Here is a 26,674-nt window from a genome sequence, read left to right on the forward strand (position 1 = left end):
GGAGCTGGACCAGTGCCACCGATGGCTCTTATCTGTCCAGATTCACATACTGGACTTAGAGTGCATCAGCACTGTAGAATCAATGTAGTTTGAGAATGTTTTATCTGTCTTTGCTAAATGGTGTGGAAGCATGGTGATTTTAGTTTGGTGAGGCAGCAGCGTTTTTTGGCAAGGAAGACTGAAGACCTTGTAAAACGACAGGGCCCAAAGCATTCAGCCATTGCAGTTAATGTGGTATCAAACTGCATTAATTTTGCAGTGTAGATTCACTCCAAGACTCCATTTACCTCTCTTTCTCATCCCCTTCTTTTCTCAGGTTATGCCCAGCAGATGGCGTACAAGAAACCAGACCACTCCTATGCTGCACTTATAGCCCGCCCATCTAGCACTTGGTAGGAACAATACTGCTGAAGGAGTACATTTAAATCTGGGGTGGGCTTGTCAGCATCTTTTCTCTCCTAAGACATTGACTTTTGAATATTTCCATTTTCTTGCTCCTACTTTTATAGTGAATTGGTTTCTTGTTCCATTACTTTTGCTATTTTCCATGTGAGGTTCTTGCTTAAGAGCAAGTGAGGCTAACTGTTGTTAACTATGGATGAGGCAAATTTGACTTATGGTGACTCTGTTATCAAAACCTGGAACACCCAAGAGACCCCAAAACCATGGACCAAGAAAGGTGCCATGAATGGTCCCACAGTTTTAAGGATGACTTCCCCCCCAGAAACTCAGCCCGACTAACATCTGAAGACAACCTTTCACTCAGATACACAGTTGCACAAACACCCACCCTGAAAGACTTTGTTCGCAGCAAGTTATGTATTTTAACCGGGATTGTGGTGCAGCTGGCTGAGTGTCAGCTGCATTAAGATCACTCTGACCAAAAGGTCATGAGTTCGAAGCCAGCCCGGGTTGGAGTGGGTTTCTAACCAATTGTGTGTAGCCTGTTGTTGACCTTTGCAACCTGAAAGACAGTTGCATCTGTCAAGTAGGAAAATAAGGTACCACCTTAAAGTGTGGGGAGGCTAAATTAACTGATTTATGAGGCCATAAAGAAGACTCCAGCAAAGCATTCCAGCGGGGAAGCATGCGGGGAATGTGGAAGTGCTTCATCAGCGTTGCAGGTGGACGATGAAAGCAACAGCTCTCCTGGTGGCCAGAAAAAGTTAAATAGCCTCTGTGTATGTCTGTATATGTTCTATGTTAAAATTGGCATTGAATGTTTGCCATATATGTGTACACTGTAATCCGCCCTGAGTCCCCTGCGGGGTGAAAAGGGCGTAATATAAAAGCTGTAAATAAATAAATACATATATAAAATTGTTTTGTAACCCACCACAAGCCATGAGGAGAGATGGGTAAGGAATAAAATGTTCTGTTGTGCCTTTGATTAGGCAGTTCCAAAGAATTAGCTCTTTAATACCTAAGTTCCGGCACGTTAGCATGGCCCTCCGCTCTATAATCCTGACATTACAAAGCCCAAGGACATTACTCTCCCCTCTCTTCCACTAAATTTTTGCACTTTCCCTCAGCTCTATCTAGGAATTTTACACAAACTCAAAGCCCTCTGAACTCAGCACTTTTATTGCTCCCATGGTAATGTTTTTATGATGTTATGTTTTATTGTGATACGTTTCTATTTGGTTTGGTTTTGTTTTGTTTTATTGCATAACATTTTAACTCTGTATTCTCTGGTCTTGTCCCTTTGTAAGCCGCCCCAAGTCCCTTTGGGGAAATGGAGGTGGGGTATAAAAATAAAGTTGTTATTATTATTATTATTATTATTATTATTTGAAACACAACAAGATGAGTCCTCAGCAGACACTCTGCTGACTGTTGTATTGGATCACACATTGGACACTTCCCAAGTGTCTAGGACTGTGTGATGTATCGGCAAATACTGCATGCAGATCCCAGTAACGTGGCCTTCTACAGCTGGCAGATGGTAATCTTGTCAGTGTCGATTGTGTTTAATTGCAGGCCAAAGTCTTTAGGCACTGCACCCAGTGTGCCAATCACCACTGGGACCACTATGACTGGCTTGTGCCAGAGTCTTTGCAGTTTAATCTTTAAATCCTCATATTGTGTCAGCTTTTTCAGAGGTAGTGAGGTCTGTTGGAACTAGGAAAAAGGGTTTATATATCTGTGGAATGACCAGGGTGAGACAAAGGACTCTTGCCTGCTGGAGCTAGGTGTGAATGTTTCAACTGATCACCTTGATTAGTATATAATGGCCTGACAGTGCCTGGAGCCAACTTTTGTTGAGAGGTGATGAGATGTCCTTGTTTGTTTCCTCTCTGTTGTTGTGCTGTTGCAATTTTAGAGGTTTTTTTAGAGCCAGATTTTGTTCATTTTCATGGTTTCCTCCTTTCTGATGAAATTGTCCACATGCTTGTGTATTTCAGTGGCTTCTCTGTGTAGTCTGATATGGTGGTTGTAAGAGTGGTCCAGCATTTCTGTGTTCCCAAATAATATGCTGTGTCCAGGTTGGTTCATCAGGTGCTCTGCTATGGCTGATTTCTCTGGTTGAAGTAGTCTGCAGTGCCTTTCATGTTCCTTGATTCGTGTTTGGGCAACGCTGTGTTTGGTGGTCCCTTTTTTAAATAGTTTCGAGATCTCCCTGGACTTTTAAAACTTAAAAAATGTTTCAAAGCGAATTGACAAACATTTCAGCTAATTGCTCTGAGGCAATTTCTACCAAATAGGGGTGGCCCTTTGGATAAACCTGTCAAGTGGGGGGGGGGGAGAGGGGGAGAGAGAGGATGGTTTCCATATGCTTGTAGAATGTAGATGGACTCTATTTACTATTTGAAAAACCCAGATTTTAATCTGTCCAGAAACAGATTAGCTGAAAAACATTGGGCTTTTTCAAGAATTAATTTGGTCCATTTACAGGTGTGTGGAAATAATTCTCCTTTTTATTTCAGGTTTATAATATGTGCTTTCTGGTCTCTATTATTGCTACCTTTGGATAAGCCTTGACTGATGCATCCTGTTTTTCTTGCAGGCTAACAGCGTATATAGTGAAGGTCTTTTCCTTGGCTTCCAAAATTGTATCGACTATTGATGCCCGGATTGTCTGCGGAGGTGTGAAGTGGCTGATTCTGGAGAAGCAAAAGCCACATGGGTTTTTCAGTGAAGATGCCCCTGTGATTAATGGAGAAATGGTGGTATGCTTGCTTGCTGCTATTTCTGCATTCCAGAGGTTTTTATATGCAGAATAACATAAAACAGATATTACGTTACTGGCTATATTATTCCAGATAAACATAATGGATGAGCCATAGGCAATAAAGGTAGTACCAGAATCTGAGGGTAAAGTGAAGGCATATTAAGGTAGGTTTCAAGCAATTTGAAGAAGGAAATTCAGTCAGCAGAAAACAGAAGCCTGCTTCAGGTGTAGAACAGAGCAGAGCGAGGAAGAAGCAGAGGAAAATAAAAACATAATACAGAAAATGTTCTACAGAAGAGAAGGAACAGTAGTCAAGAACGTAGGAAAAGATAAGAAAGAGGATATACACAATTGTGCAAAAGTGGGGAACTTTAGCAATGGGGCCTAGGGCCATGCAGTTCATTCAATTTGGTCCAGATACCTGGCTTCATTCAAGAGGCAGGTGGTGTAGACAAAATAGTCTTCCTTTTGTAATTTCACTGTGTTTTATACTATTTCTTCCACATTATTTTTGTCATGGAAAACCTGATACTAAAGAGATGGAAAACTTGCTGCACAATATCTTTTGAATGATAGTTCTAGAAGCAAAACCACGGTTTTACGGGTGTTTCCTGATAGAAATTCATTTGCCACTGGTACTGGGGAACCCGTGGGAGGATTGTAATAATCTCAAATCATAAACAATTATCAGCTCATTAACAAATACTGTTCAGTTTTTTAAAAGCTTTTTATCTTTCATGCTTTTAGTTCCCTCAGATTTTTGTTTTGCTTGTTTCAAATGCCATCCATTGTGTACAGTGGCTATTGGTGACTTCTGTGTCAATGTTCTACTCTGGGTCTTCAGTTTGAACTCTAAAGGAGTCGAAAGTCCTGAGTATATTTAGGGGTCCATTCCTATGATGTTCAGCTCCTGAATTAAATGTTTACTTTCTTCCCTCCTGTATTTCCTTTTAGGGAGGCTATAAAGGAACTGAATCAGATACATCATTAACAGCTTTTGTCCTGGTTGCTTTGCTGGAATCCCGAAGCCTCTGTGAGAAACACATTAACGTAAGTACTAGGGCTGGGTGGTTTCGTTCGTTAATTTCGTAATTCGTTATTAATTCGTTATTTTTTTTGATAACGAAGTGATATTGAACCATTCAGGAGCAACTAAAAATCGAAACGAATTTTTCAATCCGTTTCGTAATTGTTTTGTAATTGTTTCGAAATCGTTTCGAAATTGTTTCAAAATTGTTTCGTTATTATTTCCGCATGTCTGGTGCAAGTTTTATAGTTGTTGTTTATTTTATCAGTGAAAAAAAATATAATTATCACACCAACAGTCAACAACAGAGGGAGAGGGAAGCTTCAGAAGTCCCCCCTGTCCCATTTGGAGGTTTTTTTAGCGTATTGCGCGGTCGCGTCCGCCATTAACGAATCGATTCATAATTGTTTCGTAATTGTTTCGTAATTTCCGAAATTTTGTAAATTTTGAACTTTTTTAAAGAAAAAATTCGGAATTCTTTTAAAAATCGAAACGCAAAAACCCCCTAAAAACGAATCGAGTTTAGAAACAAATTTTTCCGTGGTTGCCCAGCCCTAGTAAGTACATCTGTAGTAAGAAAGTTATGGGAGGTTGCAATTTCTTATAGCATAATTAGAACCCTCATTATTTTTCATTTTATTCCTTTTTAACCTAAGCATTCGTTCATCTTCATTATCATAATATCTCAAGAACCATGAGTATCCAATAAGTTGAACCCTCCATTCAAAACAAGGGAGGAATCATGCAACCCTCATGTAACCTTCTAGATCAACAGTTCTCAACCTGGGGGGTCATTAGGCCATTTTTGGGGGGTCGTGAAGCTGCCTTGGTTGGCCCCACCCCCTCCAAAATGGCTGCCATGTGAGCAGCCTTTCAGCCCGGCCCATGCGCCTTTCCAAATTTGGAAGGGCGCGGGGACCAGGTGGAGAGCTACCCGTACAGCCTTGCCGTTGAGAAGCCTTTTCTGCTCGGCTCTCAGCCCCTGGGCGGACAGCTCCCTGCATGGCCTGGCCATCCAGGGAGTGCCATGGCTGCCTGGCACTCACCCCCTGCTGAGCTTAAGTGGGGCAGAACCAGGAGAAGGGCTCCACATGGCCTGGCAGTCTGGGGAGCCTTTGCCACCAAGCCCTCACCCTCTGCCGAGCTCGGTGCAGATCCATTGGTGTTTGGGTTCACAGTGCTCTCTGGGTGGAGGTCAACTACAACTTCAAATCAAGGTAAATTTCCCCTTAAGACCTTCAGTATTTTTTGCTGGCCATGGGGTTCTATGTGCCAAGTTAAGTCCAATACTATGTTTGGTGGAGCTTTCCTAATTGCAGGAGGAACTGTAACTCCTACATGTCTGAACATATTTTCCCCAAACTTCTCCAGTATTTCCTATTGATAATGGGAGTTCTGTAAGCCAAGTTTGGTTCAATTCCATTGTTGTTGGAGTTCAGAATGCTCTTTGATGGCAGGGGAACTATACATCCAAGTAACTGCAACTCCTAAATGTCAAGATCTGTTTCCTTCAAATTCCATCAGTGTTCAAATTTGGGCATATTGAGTATTTGCGCAGTCGTTCACAGTGCTCTCCATTTGTAGGTGAACTACATCTCCTGTTAATCATTGTCAATTCCTCCCAGCCCCCTCCAGTATTTTCTGTTGATCATTGGGGTTCTGTGTGCCAAGTTTGTTCCAGGTCTATAATTTGTGGGGGTCTCAGTGGTCTGTGGAAGTCAGAGCTGAATCGGTTGAAGGTACTGCAAATCCCATCATCCATCGTACATACTCCCTGAGCATATTGTTTTTGTAGTCAATCACTATGCTTTAATTATGTTCAATTTCTAACAATGAAAATACATCCTGCATATTACATGTTTCCATTATGATTCATAAAAGTAGCAAAATTACTGTTATGAAATAGCAACGAAAATATGGTTGGGGGTCACCACAACATTAGGAACTTTATTTAGGGGTCACGGCATTAGAAAGGTTGAGAACCACTGCTCTAGATGTTTTTAGACTGCAACTCCCAACATTTTTCTCCTTTGGCTATGTTGGCAAGAGCTACTTACAGTCCTATGACATAACATGGTTCCCCACCCCACAGTAAAATTTGTCTGGTTGCTTTTTATTGTGTTACACAAACACTTGTATTCTCCGTGAAATATTCACCCATAATTTGGGGTAGGTCAAAAGTAAAGGAGAGGTAAGAGGCAAGAGTTATGACCAGAGTGGAGTAGGGTGGGAGTTTTGGTGAAAAATATTAGAGAGGTCTTTGGATTGCATGTCTTACGTAGCCTTATGTGAGGCATTTTGCAGGAAAATTAAAAACCAACATCTGGCACTTTTGGGGAGAAATACAATATGGCTAGAAGTAAGCACATATTCTGTGCTTACAGTTTGCATCCAAGTCATTTCCAGCTAATGCCAACCTTAAGGCAAACCTCTCGTGAGGTTTTATTGGAAAGATTTGTTAGGGGGAGTTGGACCGAAGGACTCGGTGTGGCTTACAAAGACCAAGGCCCTCAATAAAACAACAGCATAACAAATACAACAATAAAACTCATAAAGCAAACCAATAAACATTAAAGCAATAACAATAGAACATTAAAACAATACATCATGACACATTTAAAACTAGGGCCGGGCCAAATGTAATGACTAAAATTAAAAGTGCTGGACATGATAGGTGAAATGTAAGGATTTTAGGGTAGGTGCGATGTGCAGGCAATCTTAAATCTCTAGTAAAGTGCGTTTGAGACATGATGCTGGGAGTTTCCTATTCTGGAAAGGCATACTGGAACAGCCAGGTCTTCAAGCTCTTTCTAAAGACTGCCAAAGTTGGGGCTTGTCTGATGTCCTTGGGGAGAGAGTTCCAGAGTCGGAGGGCTATCACAGAGAAGGCCCTGTCCCTCGTCCTCACCAAACGCGCTTGCGACGCAGATGGCACCGTGAGCAGGGCCTCTCCAGATGAATGGAGGGATCGTGTGGGTTCATATACGGAGATGCGGTCACATAGGTAGGCGGGTCCCAAATCGTTTAGGTGAGCATCTGCACCTTGAATTGGGACCGGAAAATGAACAGCAGCCAATGGAGCTCCTTAAACAGGAGGGTGGACCTCTCTCTGTAAGGAGCACCAGTTAACAACCTGGCCACCACCTGTTAGAACAGTTGGAATTTCCGAGCCGTTTTCAAGGGCAGCCCCACGTAGAGCGCATTACAGTAGTCCAATCTAGAGTATTGGGTAAGTTTCAATTCTTGGGTAAGTTTCATGTGTTGGATATTGCTGTGTAAGTATGAATTTAACAAATTTGATCTGATTTGTGAGGACTGACAAAAAAATTGTGCATGCCTATCAGATACTGTTGCTGTCTGGTGATGAGTCATGTGTGAGAGAGAGAAAAAGAGAAGGAAAAGGAACCCTGCTCAGGTATCTGAGAAGTGTCCAACCAGCACATCCTTTGACCCCATTGTTCCTTAGCCTTTCCAAAACAGTGGGGAACATCCTGTGCAAGTAGGTTCAGACAGCTTCAAGTGAGAAAAATGTATAGCTTCTCAAACAAGCAAGAGGCGTGTGTGGATTGGATCCCAATATGATCCAGACTCCTTGGCCGACATCAAATGCTTGTTTGAAAACTGCTTCCCTAACACATGCATGCCTTGTTTCTCTTCTCCCCACCTCAACTTTCCAATTTAGGTTCTACACAGCAGCATCAACATAGCTTCTGACTATTTACTGAAGAAATATGACACATTGAAAAGGCCTTATACCACAGCACTCACAGCCTATGCCTTGGCCCTGGCAGGGAGATTGAATGATGACAAAGTCCTCATGGCAGCATCAACAGGTACATTTGGGGCAAGGCACTGAACAGAATCAAAAATGTGTTATAGGAACAGATGAAAAGGCTAATGAAACTAGTCTTACATATTGCCTGGGCAGCAGTCAAACCAAAGTTTGCCCCATTTCAAGTGAGAAATTAGCACTGCAGAATGTCTTTTGAGATAGTGTATATAAATCACTCTAGTGCAGTGGTTTTTCAAACTTTCCCAGTTATGGAACCCTTCAAAAGACATTTTTCCCCCCGTGGAACCCAAATTCTATCTCTGATTTTGACTAAGCATTGTGAATCCACAAAGGTCTCCCTGCTTTCATCTAAAATACAAAGCACTTTGCCTGAGTGTTTTGTATAATGTAATATAATATAATATGTAATATAAATAAAGAGAAAACATTTTTTTAAAATCCACAAACTTTTATTTTGCTATAAGAAAATACAAGTTTGGTTCAATTCCATCGTTGGTGGGGCTCAGAATGCTCTTTGATTGTAGGTGAACTATAAATCCCAGCAACTACAACTCCCAAATGACAAAATCAATTTTTTGAGTGAAGGACATACATTGGGTTGTTAGGTGCCTTGTGTCCAAATTTGGTGTCAAATCGTCCAGTGGTTTTTGAGTTCTGTTAATCCCACAAATGAACATTACATTTTTATTTATATAGATAGTGGAGACAAGTGATATTTAAAGAAGAATTGAGAATTTAGGACAATGTATTTTAAAGGTTAAAAAATTATAAGTTAGTTTTGGTTAGTAAGAGTGAGGTTTGTAATGGGGTGGGAAAATAACGGTACTATTTTTATGTTTGATTCTTCTGTTTTTTCAACAGTTTGGATTTAAGCTATTTTTTAAAAAAAATCTAATAAAATTGGTTAAAAAAGAAATTTAGGACACAATAAGCTCATATGACCTCAAGAACGATTCAGCCAAGATTGCTATCTATGTATTTAGACAGGAACCGCTGGGAAGAATATAATGCCCGAATCTACAACATTGAGGGCACCTCCTATGCCTTGCTGGCCTTACTGAAAATGAAGAAGTTTGAAGGGACTGGCATTATCGTTAAATGGCTGACAGAGCAAAAATATTATGGAGGAACAGATGGACAAACTCAAGTAAGCATTTTAATTGTTGCTATTCCTGGACTGGGATTGTCCTAGGTAAAGATAGTCCCCTGACATTAAGTCCAGTCATGTCTGACTCTGGGGTGTGGTGCTCATCTCCATTTCTAAGCCGAAGAGCCAGCGTTGTCCGTACACACCTCCAAGGCCATGTGGCCGGCATGACTGCATGGAGCGCCGTTAGCTTCCCGCCAGAGCGGAACCTATTGATCTACTCACATTTGCATGTTTTCGAACTGCTAGGTTGGCAGAAGCTAGGGCTGACAGCGGAAGCTCACACCGCTCCCCACAATCGAACCTGCAACCTTTCGATCAACAAGCTCAGCAGCTCAGTGCTTTAACCCACTGCGCCACCGGGGGCTCCTGGGATTGTCTTACTAAAAGCTATTTTACATTCTAAGATGGCTTGAAAATGAACCGGCTCTTTCTGGCTCTTCAACTTCACTCTGCAGGTGGAGCCTCTATACCAAGGGGTCCTCAAACTAAGGCCCGAGGGCCGGATACGGCCCTCCAAGGTCATTTACCTGGCCCTCACTCAGGATCAACCTAAGTCTGAAATGACTTGAAAGCATACAACAACAACAACAACAACAGCAACAGCAACAACTATCTTATCTTGTCAGCCAGGAGCCCCCAGTGGCGCAGTGGGTTAAACTCCTGTGCCGGCAGGACTGAAGACCGAAAGGTCGCAGGTTCGAATCCGGGGAGAGGTGGATGAGCTCCCTCTATCAACTCCAGCTCCTCATGCGGGGACATGAGAGAAGCCTCCCACAAGGATGATAAAAACATCAAATCATCCGGGCGTCCCCTGGGCAACGTCCTTGCAAACAGCCAATTCTCTCACACCAGAAGCGACTTGCAATTTCTCAAGTCGCTCCTGACACGATTTTTTAAAAAATCTTGTCAGCCAAAAGCAGGTCCACACTTCCCATTGAAATACTAATAAGTTTATATTTGTTAAAATTGTTCTTCATTTTAATTATTGTATTGTTTTTAAGTGTTTTTTGCACTACAAATAATATATGTGCAGTGTGCATAGGAATTCATGCATGTTTTTTCAAATTATAATCTGGCCCTCCAACAGTTTGAGGGATGGTGACCTGGCCCTCTGTTTAAAAATTTGAGGACCCCTGCTCTATACAAAACAATTCCCTGAACAAGTATGTTATGGAGGCAGCATTTATGGCAGCATTCTCCCTGGCATGTTATATGAGGGACTTTTTCATACAGAAATGCACTTTTGCTCTATTTGGAGTTTTGACAGTACAGCCCAGACACAGGGATTGCTAAACCTGACTAAGGGCCTCATCATCGTCCCGCTTCACGTGGCATCTCTCACACCAGAAGCGACTTGCAGTTTCCCAAGTTGCTCCTGACACGACAAAAAAACCAAAACCTGGCATCTGGGAGAAAAGAGAGAGGCATCGGAGCGAATCTGCCACCCTGCACGCAGCTGCCTTTCGGCGAGGCCCCATGCTGACTTCCCCTATGTTGGAGGGAAATGTGTCCGGCGACTTTTTCACCCAAATTGGGGGCAGACCTATCTTCTTGGGGAGATGGGGCAAAATATAAAGTCACATAATGTCGTGTAGTGTCTGGCATGGGGCTCCATTCATTAGAAGAGGTAAAAGCATCTCAGGACACTAAATTCTCCCCTTCTGAAGAGGTCATAAGGGCCAAACAAGCCTTAGTAGGATCTGGCTACGGTGGTCCGCGCTCTTGTCACATCCACCAATAGCAGGAGCTGCATGTTTTGACCTGCAAGAAGAATAATTTGCAGCACTAAAGAGGAAATATGTCAAAAAATAGGAAGGGTGCAGTATTAAAATCTGAGTTTAAACCATGGCCTCCTATAACTGTTGTTAACTTCTTCAGAACTCTGACCTTTCAACCATAATAAATACTTTAAAGAAAGCATTCCTAAAAGTATGGGACTGCTCTGAATAACCCTTAGCACCAGATTTTGGCTACCCAAAACTGACTCCACTTTCCTCCTGCTATTTCAGGCAACCATCATGATGTTCCAAGCTCTTACCCAGTACGAGACTGACATGCCTTCTCATGAGGACTTCAGGCTGATGGTTACCATCAAGTTGCCAGAACGACAAGATCCAATCCGTTACCTAATAGATGACCAGAGTATGCTTTTAACCAGGACAGCAGAGGTATCGCATTTCTTTGAGCAAACTTAATTTATTATTTTACCTATTAATTGTTTGAGGAAGTTTTACACATTAGCTCTGCTCTGGAAATAGTTGTTCATGGGGTTTTAAAAAAAGATTTTTAACCCACTTATTGGAATGCCTGAGAATGACTAACACTACATTACTCATTGGCATTTGTTTGCTGTATTGAGGCATTTAATGACCTCACTACCTCTGAGGATGCTTGCCACAGATGCAGGCGAAACGTCAGGAGAGATTGCCTCTAGACCATGGCCATATAGCCCGAAAAAGCCTACAACAACCCATTTAATGTTTGTCCTTTTAAATGTTGGAATCCACCCTGAGTCCCCTTGGGGAGATAGGGCAGAATATAAATAAAGATTATTATTATTATTATTATTATTGCTCTTCACAAGTTAGTAACAACAACACAGGTGAGGCAGTGGGAGCTCTAGTTCTAAGATGGGTGTAGCGAATTTGTTGATCTGTGTTAAATTTTTGATGTATAGCTCTATGTTGCAATGTGGCAGAATTGGCTCAAATAGGGTAGCAACAGTAGAGGCAAGATTAATTTGCAAACGTGCAGCCGATTGGTTGTATGCAGATGAGTGTAGGCCAGGATTTGAAAAGACCACTGAGCCAGAATGGCAGTTGGGGGAAGAGAGCTGAACATTCCAAAGGGGTGGAGTTAAGTTTAAAAATAGGCAGTTAGAGAGTCAGAAAAGATCAGTTAGGAATTCCTGTTTGTGAGGTACAGTTAGGAACTTCTGTGAGAGAAAAACAGTTAGGAAAATGGAGCTCAAGTTTTAAAGAAAAGAAAGAAGTGCCAGTGTTGTTTAAGGCAGAATATAATTCTGTCAAGAGTGTATGAGAAAGTAACATATTTGAGGATGTGAAACAGTTGAAGTTTGATAGGAAAAGTTAACCAAGTGGATGATATTGAATGTAAGACTCAAGACTGTAACAGAACACACAAATGTAACCATAAGCGTTGGAGCCAGAAGCTATAAATAAACTTTGCTACTTTGTTTATTACAAGAGTGTCTCAAGCAGGTGATATAAAGCCTCAAGGTAAAAGCTCACAAGAAAGCCCCAGCCAATTTTAAAGGGAAACCGCTTCAGTTCAAGGCAGTAAAAAGATTTAAAAAGAAAATATCCCCCCCCCCCCCCCCCCAACATGGTCACACATAAAAAGGCACCTGTAAAAGGACTGAAGTAGTGAAACATTGTCCCAACGGGTCTTTCCGATAAGTTGATTGAAAAAGGCAAGGATGTGAAGAGCATTTCTGAAATCGAACAGAATGGCAATAAGTTCAAGGTCACTGTTACAACTGGTAGTAAAGTGCTGGTTAGTGAGTTTACAATTGGAGAAGAGGCCGAGCTTACCACTCCAAGAGGAGAGAAGATGAAGGCTGTTGTCTACATGGAAGGAGACAATAAAATTGTGGCAAAGCTGAAGGACATCACATCTGTAACTGAAATAAATAGAGACGCCATCTTTAATACATTGAGTGTGGGTGACATCCATTACAAGAGGATCAGTAAGGGAATCTAGACAACCTAGACATTTCTATACTTTTACTGTGTGAAAGAGATAAAGTAAAGAGCATTATTATTATTATTATTATTATTATTATTATTATTAAATAAAGCTCAGTGAAACCAGGAATCTGAAAATGCCAGCGAAATCCTAAGTTGCTATGCAGTTTCATTTGCAAGTGGTTTGCTTATTGACACAAAATTGCACTTGGTTAATGCTACTATTCAGAAATAAACCTCATGGAAAATGCAGTTCTTGCATTTCCAAGAAATATTCTGACTTTGGTGAATTATAATATGGCTGCAAAAAACCCAAAATATATTAAAGCAGGGGTCCTCAAACTAAGGCCCGAGGGCCGGATATGGCCTTCCAAGGTCATTTACCCAGCCCTCACTCAGGGTCAATCTAAGTCTGAAATGACTGGAAAGCACACAACAACAACAACAACAACAACAACAACAATCCTATCTCATCAGCCAAAAGCAGGCCCACACTTCCCATTGAAATACTAATAAGTCTATATTTATTTATTTTATTTTATTTATTATTCGAACGTATATGCCGCCACTCCCCTGGGGCTCAGAGCGGCTTACAAGAATGGCTAAAATCTCAATTTAAAAACAATTTAAAACAATTTAAAAACAGCAATATTAAAAATCAAAGGCCTATCGAAACAGGTATGTCTTACATGCCCTGCGGAAAGCTGATAAGTCCCGCAAGGCACGGACTTCAGGTGGCAGAGTATTTCAGAGTGATGGTGCCACTGCTGTAAAGGCTCTGCGTCTGGTTGCTGTTAAACATTTTCTTCATTTTAATTATTGTATTGTTTTTAAGTGTTTTTTTTCCACTACAAATAAGATATGTACAGTCTGCATAGGAATTCATTCATGCTTTTTTCAAATTATAATCCGGCCCTCCAACAGTTAGAGAGGGACTGTGACCTGGCCCTCTGTTTAAAAAGTTTGAGGACCCCTGTATTAGAGGAACTAAGCTCTGACATTACTCCTCTGTTTTCAGGACACATAAAAGGCAGAGTCAAGAAGGCAGCCTTGTGGGTATTTGTTAGCTATTACATGGAGATGGGGATCAACCACATGGAGCCCACGGTGGCGCAGTGGGTTAAACCCTTGTGCCGGCAGAACTGAAGACCGACAGGGCACAGGTTCGAATCCGGGGAGATGCGGATGAGCTCTCTCTGTCAGCTCCAGCTCCCCAAGCGTGGGCATGAGAGAAGCCTCCCACAAGGATGATAAAAACATCAAATCATCCAGGCGTCCCCTGGGCAACGTCCTTGCAGACGGCCAATTCTCTCACACCAGAAGCGACTTGCAGTTGCTGGGAAACAAGAACTTTTGTCATCCCTTTTATGTTATCTTATCAATTTCCTTCCAGCATCTTATTACTATGCATATGTTAAAATGTTTATTTGCTTATTTATGCCCTAGCTTTAAAGTATACATTTGTTTCAAGATAGGTTACTAGAATAATAGCATCTCAGTGAATTATAAGTATTGAATGAAATCAAGCAAATCAAGAGAATCAGTTACAAGGGCATGCTAACTCTGGATGTTTTTCAGACCAAGTTCAATGAAGATTTCACTGTTCGTGCCTCCGGCCAAGGAAAAGCGACAATGACAATTGTGACAATGTATAATGCACAAATTAAATCAGAAGCCACTCAGTGCAAGAAATTCACCCTTGATGTTAGTGTTGAGCCCCTCAAGCTGAGTAAGTTTAAATGGTTTGTAAATACTAGCTACAGTGCTTTCACCATGGAGGATGGTGGATGATATATACAGGTGCTGAACAAGATGCTCTATTTGTGTCTATTACTATTTATTTTTAATTTTAGGTTTGTCCTTCAGGATTTTATGCTTCCAGTATTTACAGATTTGCAGGATTTCAATAAAGAACTACATGGTTGAAAAATCCAGTTGACTAATGAAGGGGTTTTGTGTAATGAAGTGACCATGTCTATTTTCAGATTGAAAACATTAATATAGGAACTTAAGTCGGTGGATAGCAATCAGGGTGCATTGATACAATCTCACCATTTAAAAACTCAGCTAGGGCAGCAAGAGGTCAAAGGAGAGGTATAGGACAGAGAGTAAAACAGACCCAAAACAAAAAGGAAAAAGGAAAGTCAAAATTGTTAAGTAAGAACCAGGAACATATATACACATGTGGTGGCAATGTAAATATGTAAATAATTTTTGGGAGAAAGTATTTAGAGAAATAGAAACTATAATGAATATGAAAATAGATAAAAGTCCTAGTATAGCCTTACTATCATTATATAACAATAAGCAACTGAAAAAGGAGGATAAAGAAGCAATAACAAACTTACTAACTATAGCAAGACTATAGCCCGAAAAAACCCACAAGAACTATAGCAAGACTGCTTATAGCAAGGAATTGGAAAAAAGAAATGAATATACAAATAGAGGAGTGGTATAAGGAAGCATGGAAAATAGCAATAAATGATAAATTGACATGTATATTAAAGGTTAAAAAAGATACATGGAAACAAAGCGATTTTGATGCTGTATGGGGAAGATTTGTGGTAAATGGATTAAAAAATAAGGAAGGAAAATTACCGTCACAAGAAGAAATGAAATTTTGGACAGATGAAATGTAAGAATGGTGGCTTGAGACGGGTGGAGGGGAGCACTGTGGTGAAAAAAAGGAAAAAACGAGAAAAGGGGGGGAAATGTCAAAGCAAAACAACAAAACTACATGTTAAGGAGGCTGATGTACAAAATGCAATAGTATGTAATAAATGTGATAAATCAATAAAAAAAATTGTTAAGTAAAGAAAGGAGTGCCGCAAAGAACAGTGCCACGTTTTATTCCAGACCAAATTTGTGAACGTCTACCAATATAGATTGTTTGTTGTTTTTCATTTGTTCAGTTGCTTCTGACTCTTCATCACCTCATGGACCAGCCCATGCCAGAGCTCCCTGTCGGCCATCACCACCCCCAGCTCCTTCTGAGTCAAACCAGTCACTTCAAGGATGCCATCCATCCATCTTGCCCTTGGTTGGCCCCTCTTGCTTTTTCCTTCCCTTTTCCCCAGCACAGGCATGTAGCCGGGGGGGGGGGGCTCAGGGGGCTTCAGCCCCCCCCCCCCAAATTCTCATGGTGGTTCGCGAAAAGGCCTTACTGGTGCATTATTTAAACTGTTATGTTTATTAATATCATGATTTGATCACCATTCTCAATATATCCCATATGTATGGGGGTATTGGGGTAATGATACAAAAGGTTTGCTAGGCTAGACCCTCTTTCACTCAGACTCAGCCCCCCCCCCCCCCGAAACTCAGCCCCCCCCCCGAAACCCCCCTTAAAAATTTTTAGCCCCCCCCCCCCCCCCCCGAAACGAAATCCTGGCTACGGGCCTGCCCCAGCATAATTGTCTTCTCTAAGCTTTCCTTTCTTCTCATTATGTGGCCAAAGTACTTCATCTTTGCCTGTAATATCCTTCTCTCTAATGAGCAGTCAGGCTTTATTTCCTGAAGTATGGACTGGTTGGATCTTCTCGCAGTCCAAGGCGCAGTCCAAGAACTTTCTTCCAACACCACAGTTCAAAAGCATCTATCTTCCTTCGCTCAGCCTTCCCTATGGTCCAGCTCTCACATCCATAGATGACTATGGGGAATTACTGTTACTGTGTGGATCATGGTTGCCAGTGTGATGTCTCTACTCTTCAATATTTTATCGAGATTGGGCATTGCTCTCCTCCCAAGAAGTAAGCGTCTCCTGATTTCCTAGCTGCGTCTGCAGTCATCTTTGCACCTAGAAATACAAAGTCTGTCACTGCCTCCACGTTTTCTCCCTCTATTTGCTAGTTATCAAACAGTCTGGTTGCCATAATCTTGTTTCTTTTATGTTTAGCTGCAACCCAGCTTTTCCACTTTCTTCTTTCACCTTGATTAGAAGGCTCCTCAGCTCCTCCTCGCTTTCAGCCATCAAAGTGGTATTATCTGCATATCTAAGGTTGTTAATGTTTCTTCCAGCAATTTTAACCCCAGCCTTACATTCATCAAGATAGATAGAGAGATAGATAGATAGATAGATAGATAGGGGCCTATTATTGGGTTGTCAGAAAAGGAGGGAGTGGGTGACAGATTAATACTTTGTTCATGGAGACTTCAGTGCTTCTTGGACAATTAAGACTTTTCATTGGAACAAATGGCCCAATTCATGCTTCAAGGAAATTACATGAATAGTGAGTCTTTCCCTCTTCATCTTAACCATTTCTAGGTAAGGAGGAACTAAACAGATCCCTGCAGATTGTCAAGATCAAAATCTGCATCAGGTAAGAGTGCCAGATTCAGATTAAGGAGCGGAAATTATTGTTTTACAGGGAACTAGCTTACTGAACATTTCCCAGAATGTTCTGTTTTAGCAAGTTTAATATATGTTGAATCTGATTTGCAAAGTAATTGAATATGCCCTACTCCCAGTCTGCACTGGTTGGAGAAGAACACCTCATAAATCAAAGGGCAACACTTGGCTTTTTCACTGAATTTGATGAACTATCACCTTCACCTTGTATGTGTATTATGCACAGGGCTACACCATTTTGCCTTGAACAGACGTATAAGACTGAGGGGAACGGCAATCCTTTGCACCTGGGAGGGGCATGGGTATATTTGTTTGTTTGTTTGTTTTACTATATTTGTATACTGCTCTTCTCAGCCCTCGGGCAACTCAGAGTGGTTCACAATAGCAAAATTCAATGCTTAAAACAGTGTTTCTCAACCTGGGGGTCGAGACCCCTAGGGGGGTCGCGAGGGGGTGTCAGAGGGGTCGCCAAAAACCATCAGAAAACACGGCATTTCCTGTTGGTGAAGGGGATTCTTTGTGGGAAATGTGGCCCAATTCTATCATTGGTGGGGTTCAGAATGCTCTTTGATTGTAGGTGAACTATAAATCCCAGCAACTACAACTCCCAAATGTCCTGTCTATTTTCCCCAAACTCCACCAATGTTAACATTTGGGCATATTGAGGATTCATGCCAAGTTTGGTCCAGATCCTCATTGTTTGAGTCCACAGTGCTCTCTGGATGTAGGTGAACTATACGTCCAAAACTCAAGGTCAATGCCCACCAAACTCTTCCAGTATTTTCTTTTGGTCATGGGAGTTCTGTGTGCCAAGTTTTGCCAAATTCCATCATTGTTGGGGTTCAAAATGCTCTTAGATTGTAGGAGAACTATAAATCCCAGTAACTACAACTCCTAAATGACAAAATCACACACCCCACTACACACACACACACCAGTATTTAAATTTGGGCGTATCAGGTATTTGTGCCAAATTTGGTCCAGTGAATGAAAATAAATTCTGCATATCAGATATTTGCATTACGATTCATAACAGTAGCAAAATTACAGTTATGAAATAGCAACAGAAATAATGTTATGGTTGGGGATCACCACAACATGAGGAACTGTATTAAGGGGTCGCAGCATCAGAAAGGTTGAGAACCACAGGCTTAAAAGATCATAAAACAGTTCTTCATCTTGGCCTAGAAGATTCTGGCCTGCGATAGAAGGAGAAAATGGGAATACACAATTGGTTTTAAGGTGCTGCAGGTTTTCAGTTTTTATGGGATTCCCAATTGACAATTATCAATAGATAACTTCATTAAAACAAAACAGGCAAAAATTCAGTTCCCTTCTTCTCCACCTGTGCATTCAGGCAACTTGTTCACCTTATAGAAATAATGACATGCATAGGTTAGACATTTTATAAGTCTTTGCAAGAGCTGTTTTGATAATCAAGGACAGATGCCTTAGTGATTCCATCGGCATTAGTCAATAATCATGTTAGATCTCATTTTTCACCTTTCAAACAGAATGACTTTGAAAATATGAAAAACTGAGCTTATAGACTTGAAACCAAATCCATTGCTAAACTCTTTCTGAGCATTTTTTCTCTCTGCTTGGTTCTAGATATCTTGGTGATGTCAATGCCACAAACTCCGTCATTGATGTCTCCATGCTCACCGGTTTTGCACCTGATGTTTACGATCTTAACAGGGTTTGTAAGACTTACCAGATGCAGGAAATGGCTACTTAACTTGTTCTTTGAGGGTATTGGACTAACAAACTAGACTAACAAACTAATCTTTGTTATGGTCATAGACCAGCATAAGGAGAGAGAGTTACAGTCCCATAAAAACATTGTACATCAAAATCTAAAAGGCTAGAAAACAGTGATATGTTGAAGTCTAAGGCATAAAACCATTTAGAAAAAGGGAAGGGACTAGCAGGGGATGGGGAGGGAGAGAAATTGATGGGGGATACGTTCATTCTGGGCATACATCTAGGCAGGCATGTAGCCGGGGGGGGGGGGGGGGGCTTGAGGGGCTTCAGCCCCCCCCCCAAAAAATTCTCATGGTGGTTCGCGAAAAGCCCCTACTGGTGCATTATTTAAACTGTTATGTTTATTCATATCATGATCTGATCACCATTCTCAATATATTCCATATGCATGGGGGTATTGGGGTAATGATACAAAAGGTTTGCTAGGCTAGACCCTCTTTCACTCAGACTCAGCACCCCCCCCCCCACGAAACTCAGCCCCCCCCCCCGAAACCCCCCCTGAAAAAAATTCAGCCCCCCCCCCCCGAAACGAAATCCTGGCTATGGGCCTGCATCTTGGGGAGTGGGGAGGGGGGCACTAATTTATATTTCAGCTACCTGATGGTTAGATTGCTAACTTTCGGAGCCAGTCATCACTGGTGGATTTTAAGTGCTGCTGCACAGAACTTGGCAATATTATGATTTATAACTGGTATCTGAAAGCAGCAGGGTGGTGTAGAATTATCCTGAACAGCCTAGGTGATTCTATATCAAATCTAGAACAGGCACCTGAGGGGCATGTGTTCAGTTGTATCTGTGTGACCCAAGTCAAAAGGGCAGAGTCTCTCTGGAAATAAGATCTCCTGGTATCAGCCCTCGAGTACAGCTGATGGAAGGGTGTGACACTGAGCCAGGATGAAGACCCTACGATGATTGGAAGAGAGGGTTAGGATGTATTGCAACCAATTCTTTAGTTATCTGTTATAATATATTCTTCTTTATTCTTTTTATTGTGCTTCTGTGCAGACAAGTTTATTCATGAACAACAACATTTACAGTACATTATTATTTGTGTGCAGAAAATAGCATTTTGTACACAAAGCAACTGTACAAATCCAGTGGTTGTGTAATGCTGCCCATCATCATGGCAGTAAGTTGTCACTATCCCACATGATATTCTGTAAGATATCAGCAACATGTGATAATTTCCTTGGTATGGGGTTGAATCACTTTTCCTGAGCACATGCAGTATTATCTTTATCTCTTCAATTTGTGATTTTCATATGACTAAATAATATTGGGAAAGAGCTTTGTGAATGAAAGTGACAGAGTCGTGTCGTACCTCAGGTTTTACATCACTCCTCAAAACACAGTGGAAACAAAACAGCCTGTCCCAAGCCTAGAAAAACAAGAGAAATAGCATGTATAATTAAAAGTCTACCTGAATGTTTAGGAAATGAAAAGTCAATTCTGGTCTTATGTGACATAATGTACCATGTAACAACAACAACTCTTGTACTTTTTCCAATGTTTAGCTTTCTGAAGGAGTCGGCAGACATGTTACCAATTACGAAATTAACAAAAACTACTCTGAAAGAGGAAATCTTATCATTTACTTGAAAGAGGTAAACATGGAATAATTAACTGAAAAACACATAGGCTGACTCTGGTATGTGTTATAGCAAAGGTTATGAATTAAGGCAATGAGATGAGTCAGAGTTGGGAAAAGTTACTTTTTTGAACTGCATGGCCACCAACCTTTCCAGCTGTGAAGTTTTGGGAATAATAAAAAGTAAACTCTGGGGTGGATGTGTACATTTTAAAATATATATATTTCAATTCTCAAGTGGTGGCCTCACCAAGTTTCCTCTTTCCTCAATGGCTGTGAATGCCAGAGCAAACCACAACCCCAGTTCAGATGGCCTATGTTTTGAAGATTCAGGATCTTCCTTTGGTGCCAAAAGAACCGGCTTGAAGGCGCCTGGGTCTCCTCAATAATTGTCCAGGACGATCTGGACATAAAGCATGAGTCCCAGGGGTAAAAAACCTCAGAACTGGTGCTAAGAGGTAACTTAAATCAGGGTCCTTTAGAGTCAGGTCTCTTACTCACGTCCATCTGGTACGAACTCTGGAGGCAGAATGAAGAGAAAAAGGAAGTTCTCCTCTCTTGCAGGAAGAGGTGGAGCCAAACAGTACTGATTGACAGCTACAAGCAACCAATCCATACAACTATACATAAGCAGTGTAAAAAGGGCAGGATTAAGCATGATACAACAGTTTAAGTCTTACAACTAACAGTTCTATACATAGGTGGCGCCACTCGCGCCGTCACAAGGGGCATTCTTAGGCAACAAATATTCAGAAATTGTTTTGTCAATTCCTGTATCTGAAATACAACCTACAGTGCCTGGTATTTGTTGATGGCCTCCCATCCAAGTACAAACCAGAGCTGACATTGCTTAATTTCCAAAATTAAATGGAATCTGGTGCCACCATAATGTGTGAATATTGGCCACCTATTATTTATTTATTTATTTATTTCAAACATTTGTACCCTGCCCCTCTCAATCCCCGGAGGGGGGCTCAGGACAGCTTACATCCGGCGATAAACAAATAAAATAACAGTTACATAATAAGTAAAACATTGAATTAAATTAAAATCCATTTAAAATAGTACTAAACCAATTGGCCATAGATTAATGTCTGAATCTGCATCACCCTGATAACTTCACTGTTCTGGAATAAAAATAATGTCAGGCAGTGCCGGTCAAGAAATTGTGGACCCCTGGTAATTAATTATTTTTATTTATTTTTTTCTTGAATTTATATTCTTGAGATCCATATATGAACTCACAGTATCTGCGTCTTTCAAGGTGGACCCTGCTTAGAATTGGGAAAACTGGCATTTATCAATAAAGACTTGGTGGGCACAATATGCACCCAAATTTCAGTGCTGTTCCCCATGATTGACAAGTTCCTGTAAGCAAGACTAATGGACAAATAGTTCTAATCTACTAGTCTTTCTCACAAATGGGCCAGTCTTGTTATGTCTTGAACCTTTAAAAAAAACAATCATTCAATTGACCTGTTAAATATGACCATCTCCCATCATCTGATCAAAATTATGGAATGGTTACCTGAAGATAGTTTGGGAAATCGGTATATGGAAAACACCTCCATTGGCAGGCTATTACAGAAAGTCTTGTTTTCCCTTTTCTCTTCTCATCCCAGGTCTCTCACTTAAATGATGAATGTGTTCAGTTCAGAGCTCACCAGTTTTTCGAAGTCGGTTTCATTCAGCCAGCATCCGTGAAGGTGTACAACTATTATAATCTAGGTAATGGCTATCACACTTCTTCCAGTGGATTCAGCACAAGGAAGACCAGCTAGAGAGTTAGACTCTGGATATGTTTCTGACAGTATCTCCTTCCACCCCCATCCTTAATATATGAATCCAGAAGTGAAAAGTGATTATTAAAAGAGAACAACTTAAGAATTCTCCTTAACTCCCCATATATTTTTCATAACAAGAACCAATTTGCCATGACACACCAGATACAAATCTCTATCTGGTGGTGGAGTAATAAACCCAAGGCAAGTTGCGTTCTGGTTCCCTCTGCTTTACCTTAAGGTTTTTGCAAACATGGGGTCAAAAGAAAGCTGTTGAAATGTGGATGAATTTGGAAAGTGGACTTTGCCTTGGCTTATGGAGACAGAATGGGAAAGCCTAATTGAATCGCCTTGGCTAACCACTGTCAAAGCAAATCACTGAATTTTTGCCAAAATTCCTTGAGGTCAGGGAAAGCCAGCTGACAGACCCCAAAGGGAAAGCCTGGGGGGGGGGCATAAAAATGGGGGGGGGACATTTTTCTGTTCTTTTCCCCCATTTTTTCCATTTTGTCCCAATTTTTCCATTCCCCCCCCCAATTTTTCCTTTTTTATCCCCCCCCCCCCCATTTTTCTGTTATTTTTCCAGCCCTCCCCCATCTCTAGTCTGGTTTTCTTGGTCATTTTAACTGAGGCTATCAAGTTCAGCCAAAACATTATAAAAACCTTGCTCTCAGTCGTCTTAAAACTAAAACCTCGTGTCGTTCCATCCATTAGTATTGAGCCAACTAGTTGCCATTATAAAATACATACCCAGGTCCCAGACCATAGTATGGAGAACAGAGACAAGAGGGTGGCTATCTCCATTGAAGGAGATGCTGACTACTCTCTCCTTTCTATTGATTGCTCAAAGAAGCTTGTCAAACCTGCCTGATCTCATATAGAATCATAGTGTTGGAATTTGTGTATGAGATTTATTTTAATTGCTTTGTATTAGTATTTGTATTTTGCCTTGTATTGTGGTTGTTATTGCTTGTATTCATGTATTGTGGGCTCGGCCTCATGTAAGCTGCACCAAGTCTCTTGGGAGATGGTAGCGGGGTATAAATAAAGTGATTACTATTATTATTATTATTATTATTATTATTATTATTATTATTACTGGAAGAGGCCACAAAGATCTGTTACATAAATTCACTATGATGTATTACTAATATTTATTTTGAAAGCAATAAGTTCTTTCACCCATGTTCTGTTCATTCCCTAAGTTGGTCCTTGGGGGAATCTCCCAAAGTGTACTCAATTTTGAAGTAAAGGGCATATTTTTTTATTCCTCTCTCAGACGAGCAGTGTATCAAGTTCTACCATCTTCCTAAAGAAAGTGGCCTCCTCAGTAAGATATGTCATGGTGATGTTTGCCGATGTGTAGAAGGTAAGATGGGGTAGGAAGATGTCCACTGCTCAATCTCTCCCCTTTCGCTGGAGAGGCCTGAGCATGCAGCCCCTTCATGTAAGTGTGGGCAAATGGGGGCTGGAAGGAGAGAGTGGGGGTGCCAAACGTGGCACACAGGACTCCCCTGACCAACAGAATACATTAGAAGGGTTTGATGGGCATTGACCTTGAATTTTGGAGTTGTAGTTCACCTACATCTAGAGAGCACTGTGGACTCAGACAATGATGGATCTCGACCAAACTTGGCACGAATACTCAATATGACCAAATATAAACACAGATGGAGTTTGGGGGAAATAGACGTTGACATTTGGGATTTGTAGTTACTGGGATTTATAGTTCACCTACAATCACAGAGCATTCTGAACCCCACCAACGACAGAATTGGAGCAAACTTCCCACACAGAACCCCCATGTGGGTCACAGCAATGCGTGGCAGGAGACAGCTAGTTTTCTATAAAATTGTTGTTTGCTGTTATTTGGCTCTAACTTATGGTGACCCTGTGGTGGCTCTGGAGCTATCATACTATGGGTTGTTGTTGTTCGCAAGATTTTTCAGAGCAGGGATTGTCTTTGCCTTTCTCTGAAGCTGTGGGGATTTCAGCTCTGGTTTCTAGAGTCATAGTCTTCCCAAACAGAACTGTCATGACCAACAGAAAATACTGTGTTTTCTGGTGATCTTTGGCGACCCTTCTGACACCCCCTCGCAACCCCCCTCCCCCAGGGGTCCCAAACCCCAGGTTGAGAAATGCTGCCTCAAGGCCATCCAGTCCAACTCTGTTCACCAGGGCAAGAAAACATAAAGCCCTCCTGACAAAGAGCTATCCAGTCATAGATATAGATAAATATATATGATTCACACACACACGTTTATGACAGATATAGTATCATAGATTTGAAAGGGACCCCTAAAGAAGGACAATTATATATTGCATGTTCCAGAGTAGGCAAACTAGACAATCTTTACATCAGCACTGACAAAGAAACAACAAGAATACTGTTTTCCTATGAGGATAGAGAAACTACATATATTAGGAACCAATCTTTTCTCATTACTTTATTTTCCAGATCACCAGACTGGGCCACAGCAATGCGTGGCAGGGGACAGCTAGTAGTTTATAATGATGTGTGAGACACTATTGCTTTAATTGAGGCAATGTCAAGACAGCGTCAAGTTTCATGCACCAAGGCCTTCCTAGCTCATGTTCTGTCTATGGCATATGCTGCTTCTGTATTGTTCATGGATTCAAGTGCCTAGTTTCATGGTTTTTCCTGGACTCTTTGTTCCTGTCTTCCTTTGTATTTGATTTACTAAATTGGTTTATTGTTACTGTGGATTACTTTTTACTGCTTTGGCTACATATATTCTTCAATAAACTGCTTGCTGCTTTTACCCAGCTGGTGTGGTGTTTCTGCTCTGGAGTGCGACAACATGGATACAGATGGCCAAGTCTATGGCTGGAAAGTGTTAGAAGGAAGTGTGTGAGTGTAAAGTTGGATACAACAAAGGGGGAGAAAAGAGTATAGTCCTTAAACCAGAAAGGGCATGTGAGGAAGCATCAAAGAATGAAAAGGGCAGAGAGCACTTTGCAGATACTCTCAGCATCTGCTTTGCTTACTCTTCACTCTTAACAGTATTTTTGAGGCCAAAACCTTTTTGCCCTGGTACATATGACTAGAGGTATCCTTAGATACAAAGAAGGACTTTGTCTATGTCTTTTTCTTTCTGTTTTCTTCCTTCATTTGCTTTGCTCCCAAAGAAAACTGTTCCTTGCTCAATAATATGAAGACAGAGGTTGATCTACAGCAACGACTTCATCTGGCCTGCAAGACAGGAGTGGATTATGGTGAGTACATCTCAGATAGCTGAACTCCGTTAATGAGGCTTGCTAGAAAGCAAATAGCGTACACTCACTGACACAAATTCACCATCTGGGGGCCAATCTACACAGCACCTAATTTATTTTATTTATTTATTTGGAGTGCTTCTACCCTGCCTTTCTCAACCCCCTAGGGGGGACTCAGGGCGGCTTATAAAAGGCACAATTCGATGCCCAACAGTTCACAAAATACAACATAACGACAACAGTTATAACTGATTAAAACAATCAAATTAATGCAATAGCAGCAATAAAATCATCTTGTGGTCAACGTTCGTCAATTCATAAATCCATAATCCATCCAGCATTGTCATTGTCCTTTCCTACTCTGGTCGTCATTGTCTTTTATCCATCTGCCAGCTTACTCAAAGGCCTGGTCCCATATCCAGGTTTTTAACTTCCTTCTGAAGGAGAGAAGGGATGTTGATGATCTAATTTCCCCAGGGAGTGCATTCCACAGGTGAGGGGCCACCACTGAGAAGGCCCTGTCCCTCATCCCCACCAATCTCACTTGTGATAAAGGTGAGGCCGAGAGCAGGGCCTCCCCAGAAGATCTTAAACTCCGAGGTGGGACGTAGAAGGAGATATGTTCGGACAGGTACGCTGGGCTGGAGCTATATAGGGTTTTGTAGGTCAAAACCAACACTTTGAATTGTGCTCGGAACTGGATTGGCAGCCAGTGGAGCTGACATAACACCTAAAACACAAAAGTTACCGGGTTAAAAGGGGGGGCATGTTGGCTACATGTTGCTAGTGATAAATCCACCCTGATTTACTGAAACTGATGAAAAATACGTGTTTAAAAGATCTGCTTATATCCCAACTGCAGCCAAAAAATGTGCATATTCGCATCACTATTTCTTTCCCTCCCCCAAGACAGCTGATCAGCTGATTGGACTGTCAAACAGACACACTGGTGGTTTATAGGAAGCAATTAGAACTCTCTGAAACTCTTTATTTTACACTTTATAATATTAAACAAAGTTTGAATAAACAATTGGGGAAGAGAGAAATCCGGTGGAATATTTTTTTAAAAAATCACTCTATGTGCTGAACCTCATATGTATACATGCA

At 41.2% G+C, this 26,674-nt stretch overlaps 1 protein-coding gene across 1 annotated transcript in view; it reads left to right on the forward strand.

Moving 5' to 3' along the window:
• LOC132765496 (venom factor-like) overlaps window positions 1–26,674 on the forward strand; it is an 83,124-nt gene that overhangs the window by 52,490 nt on the left and 3,960 nt on the right. The window contains exons 24-37 of the mRNA XM_067464015.1: window positions 317–392; window positions 3,008–3,170; window positions 4,127–4,222; window positions 7,882–8,032; window positions 8,976–9,139; window positions 11,152–11,310; window positions 14,428–14,578; window positions 17,114–17,168; window positions 18,809–18,896; window positions 20,476–20,576; window positions 21,151–21,222; window positions 22,141–22,277; window positions 23,610–23,699; window positions 25,481–25,567. Coding sequence (XP_067320116.1) covers window positions 317–392; window positions 3,008–3,170; window positions 4,127–4,222; window positions 7,882–8,032; window positions 8,976–9,139; window positions 11,152–11,310; window positions 14,428–14,578; window positions 17,114–17,168; window positions 18,809–18,896; window positions 20,476–20,576; window positions 21,151–21,222; window positions 22,141–22,277; window positions 23,610–23,699; window positions 25,481–25,567 — 1,590 coding nt within the window. The remainder of the gene's footprint in view (window positions 1–316; window positions 393–3,007; window positions 3,171–4,126; window positions 4,223–7,881; window positions 8,033–8,975; window positions 9,140–11,151; window positions 11,311–14,427; window positions 14,579–17,113; window positions 17,169–18,808; window positions 18,897–20,475; window positions 20,577–21,150; window positions 21,223–22,140; window positions 22,278–23,609; window positions 23,700–25,480; window positions 25,568–26,674) is intronic.

This window comes from Anolis sagrei, chromosome 2 (assembly GCF_037176765.1).
Source record: "Anolis sagrei isolate rAnoSag1 chromosome 2, rAnoSag1.mat, whole genome shotgun sequence".
NCBI classification, from domain to species: domain Eukaryota; kingdom Metazoa; phylum Chordata; class Lepidosauria; order Squamata; family Dactyloidae; genus Anolis; species Anolis sagrei.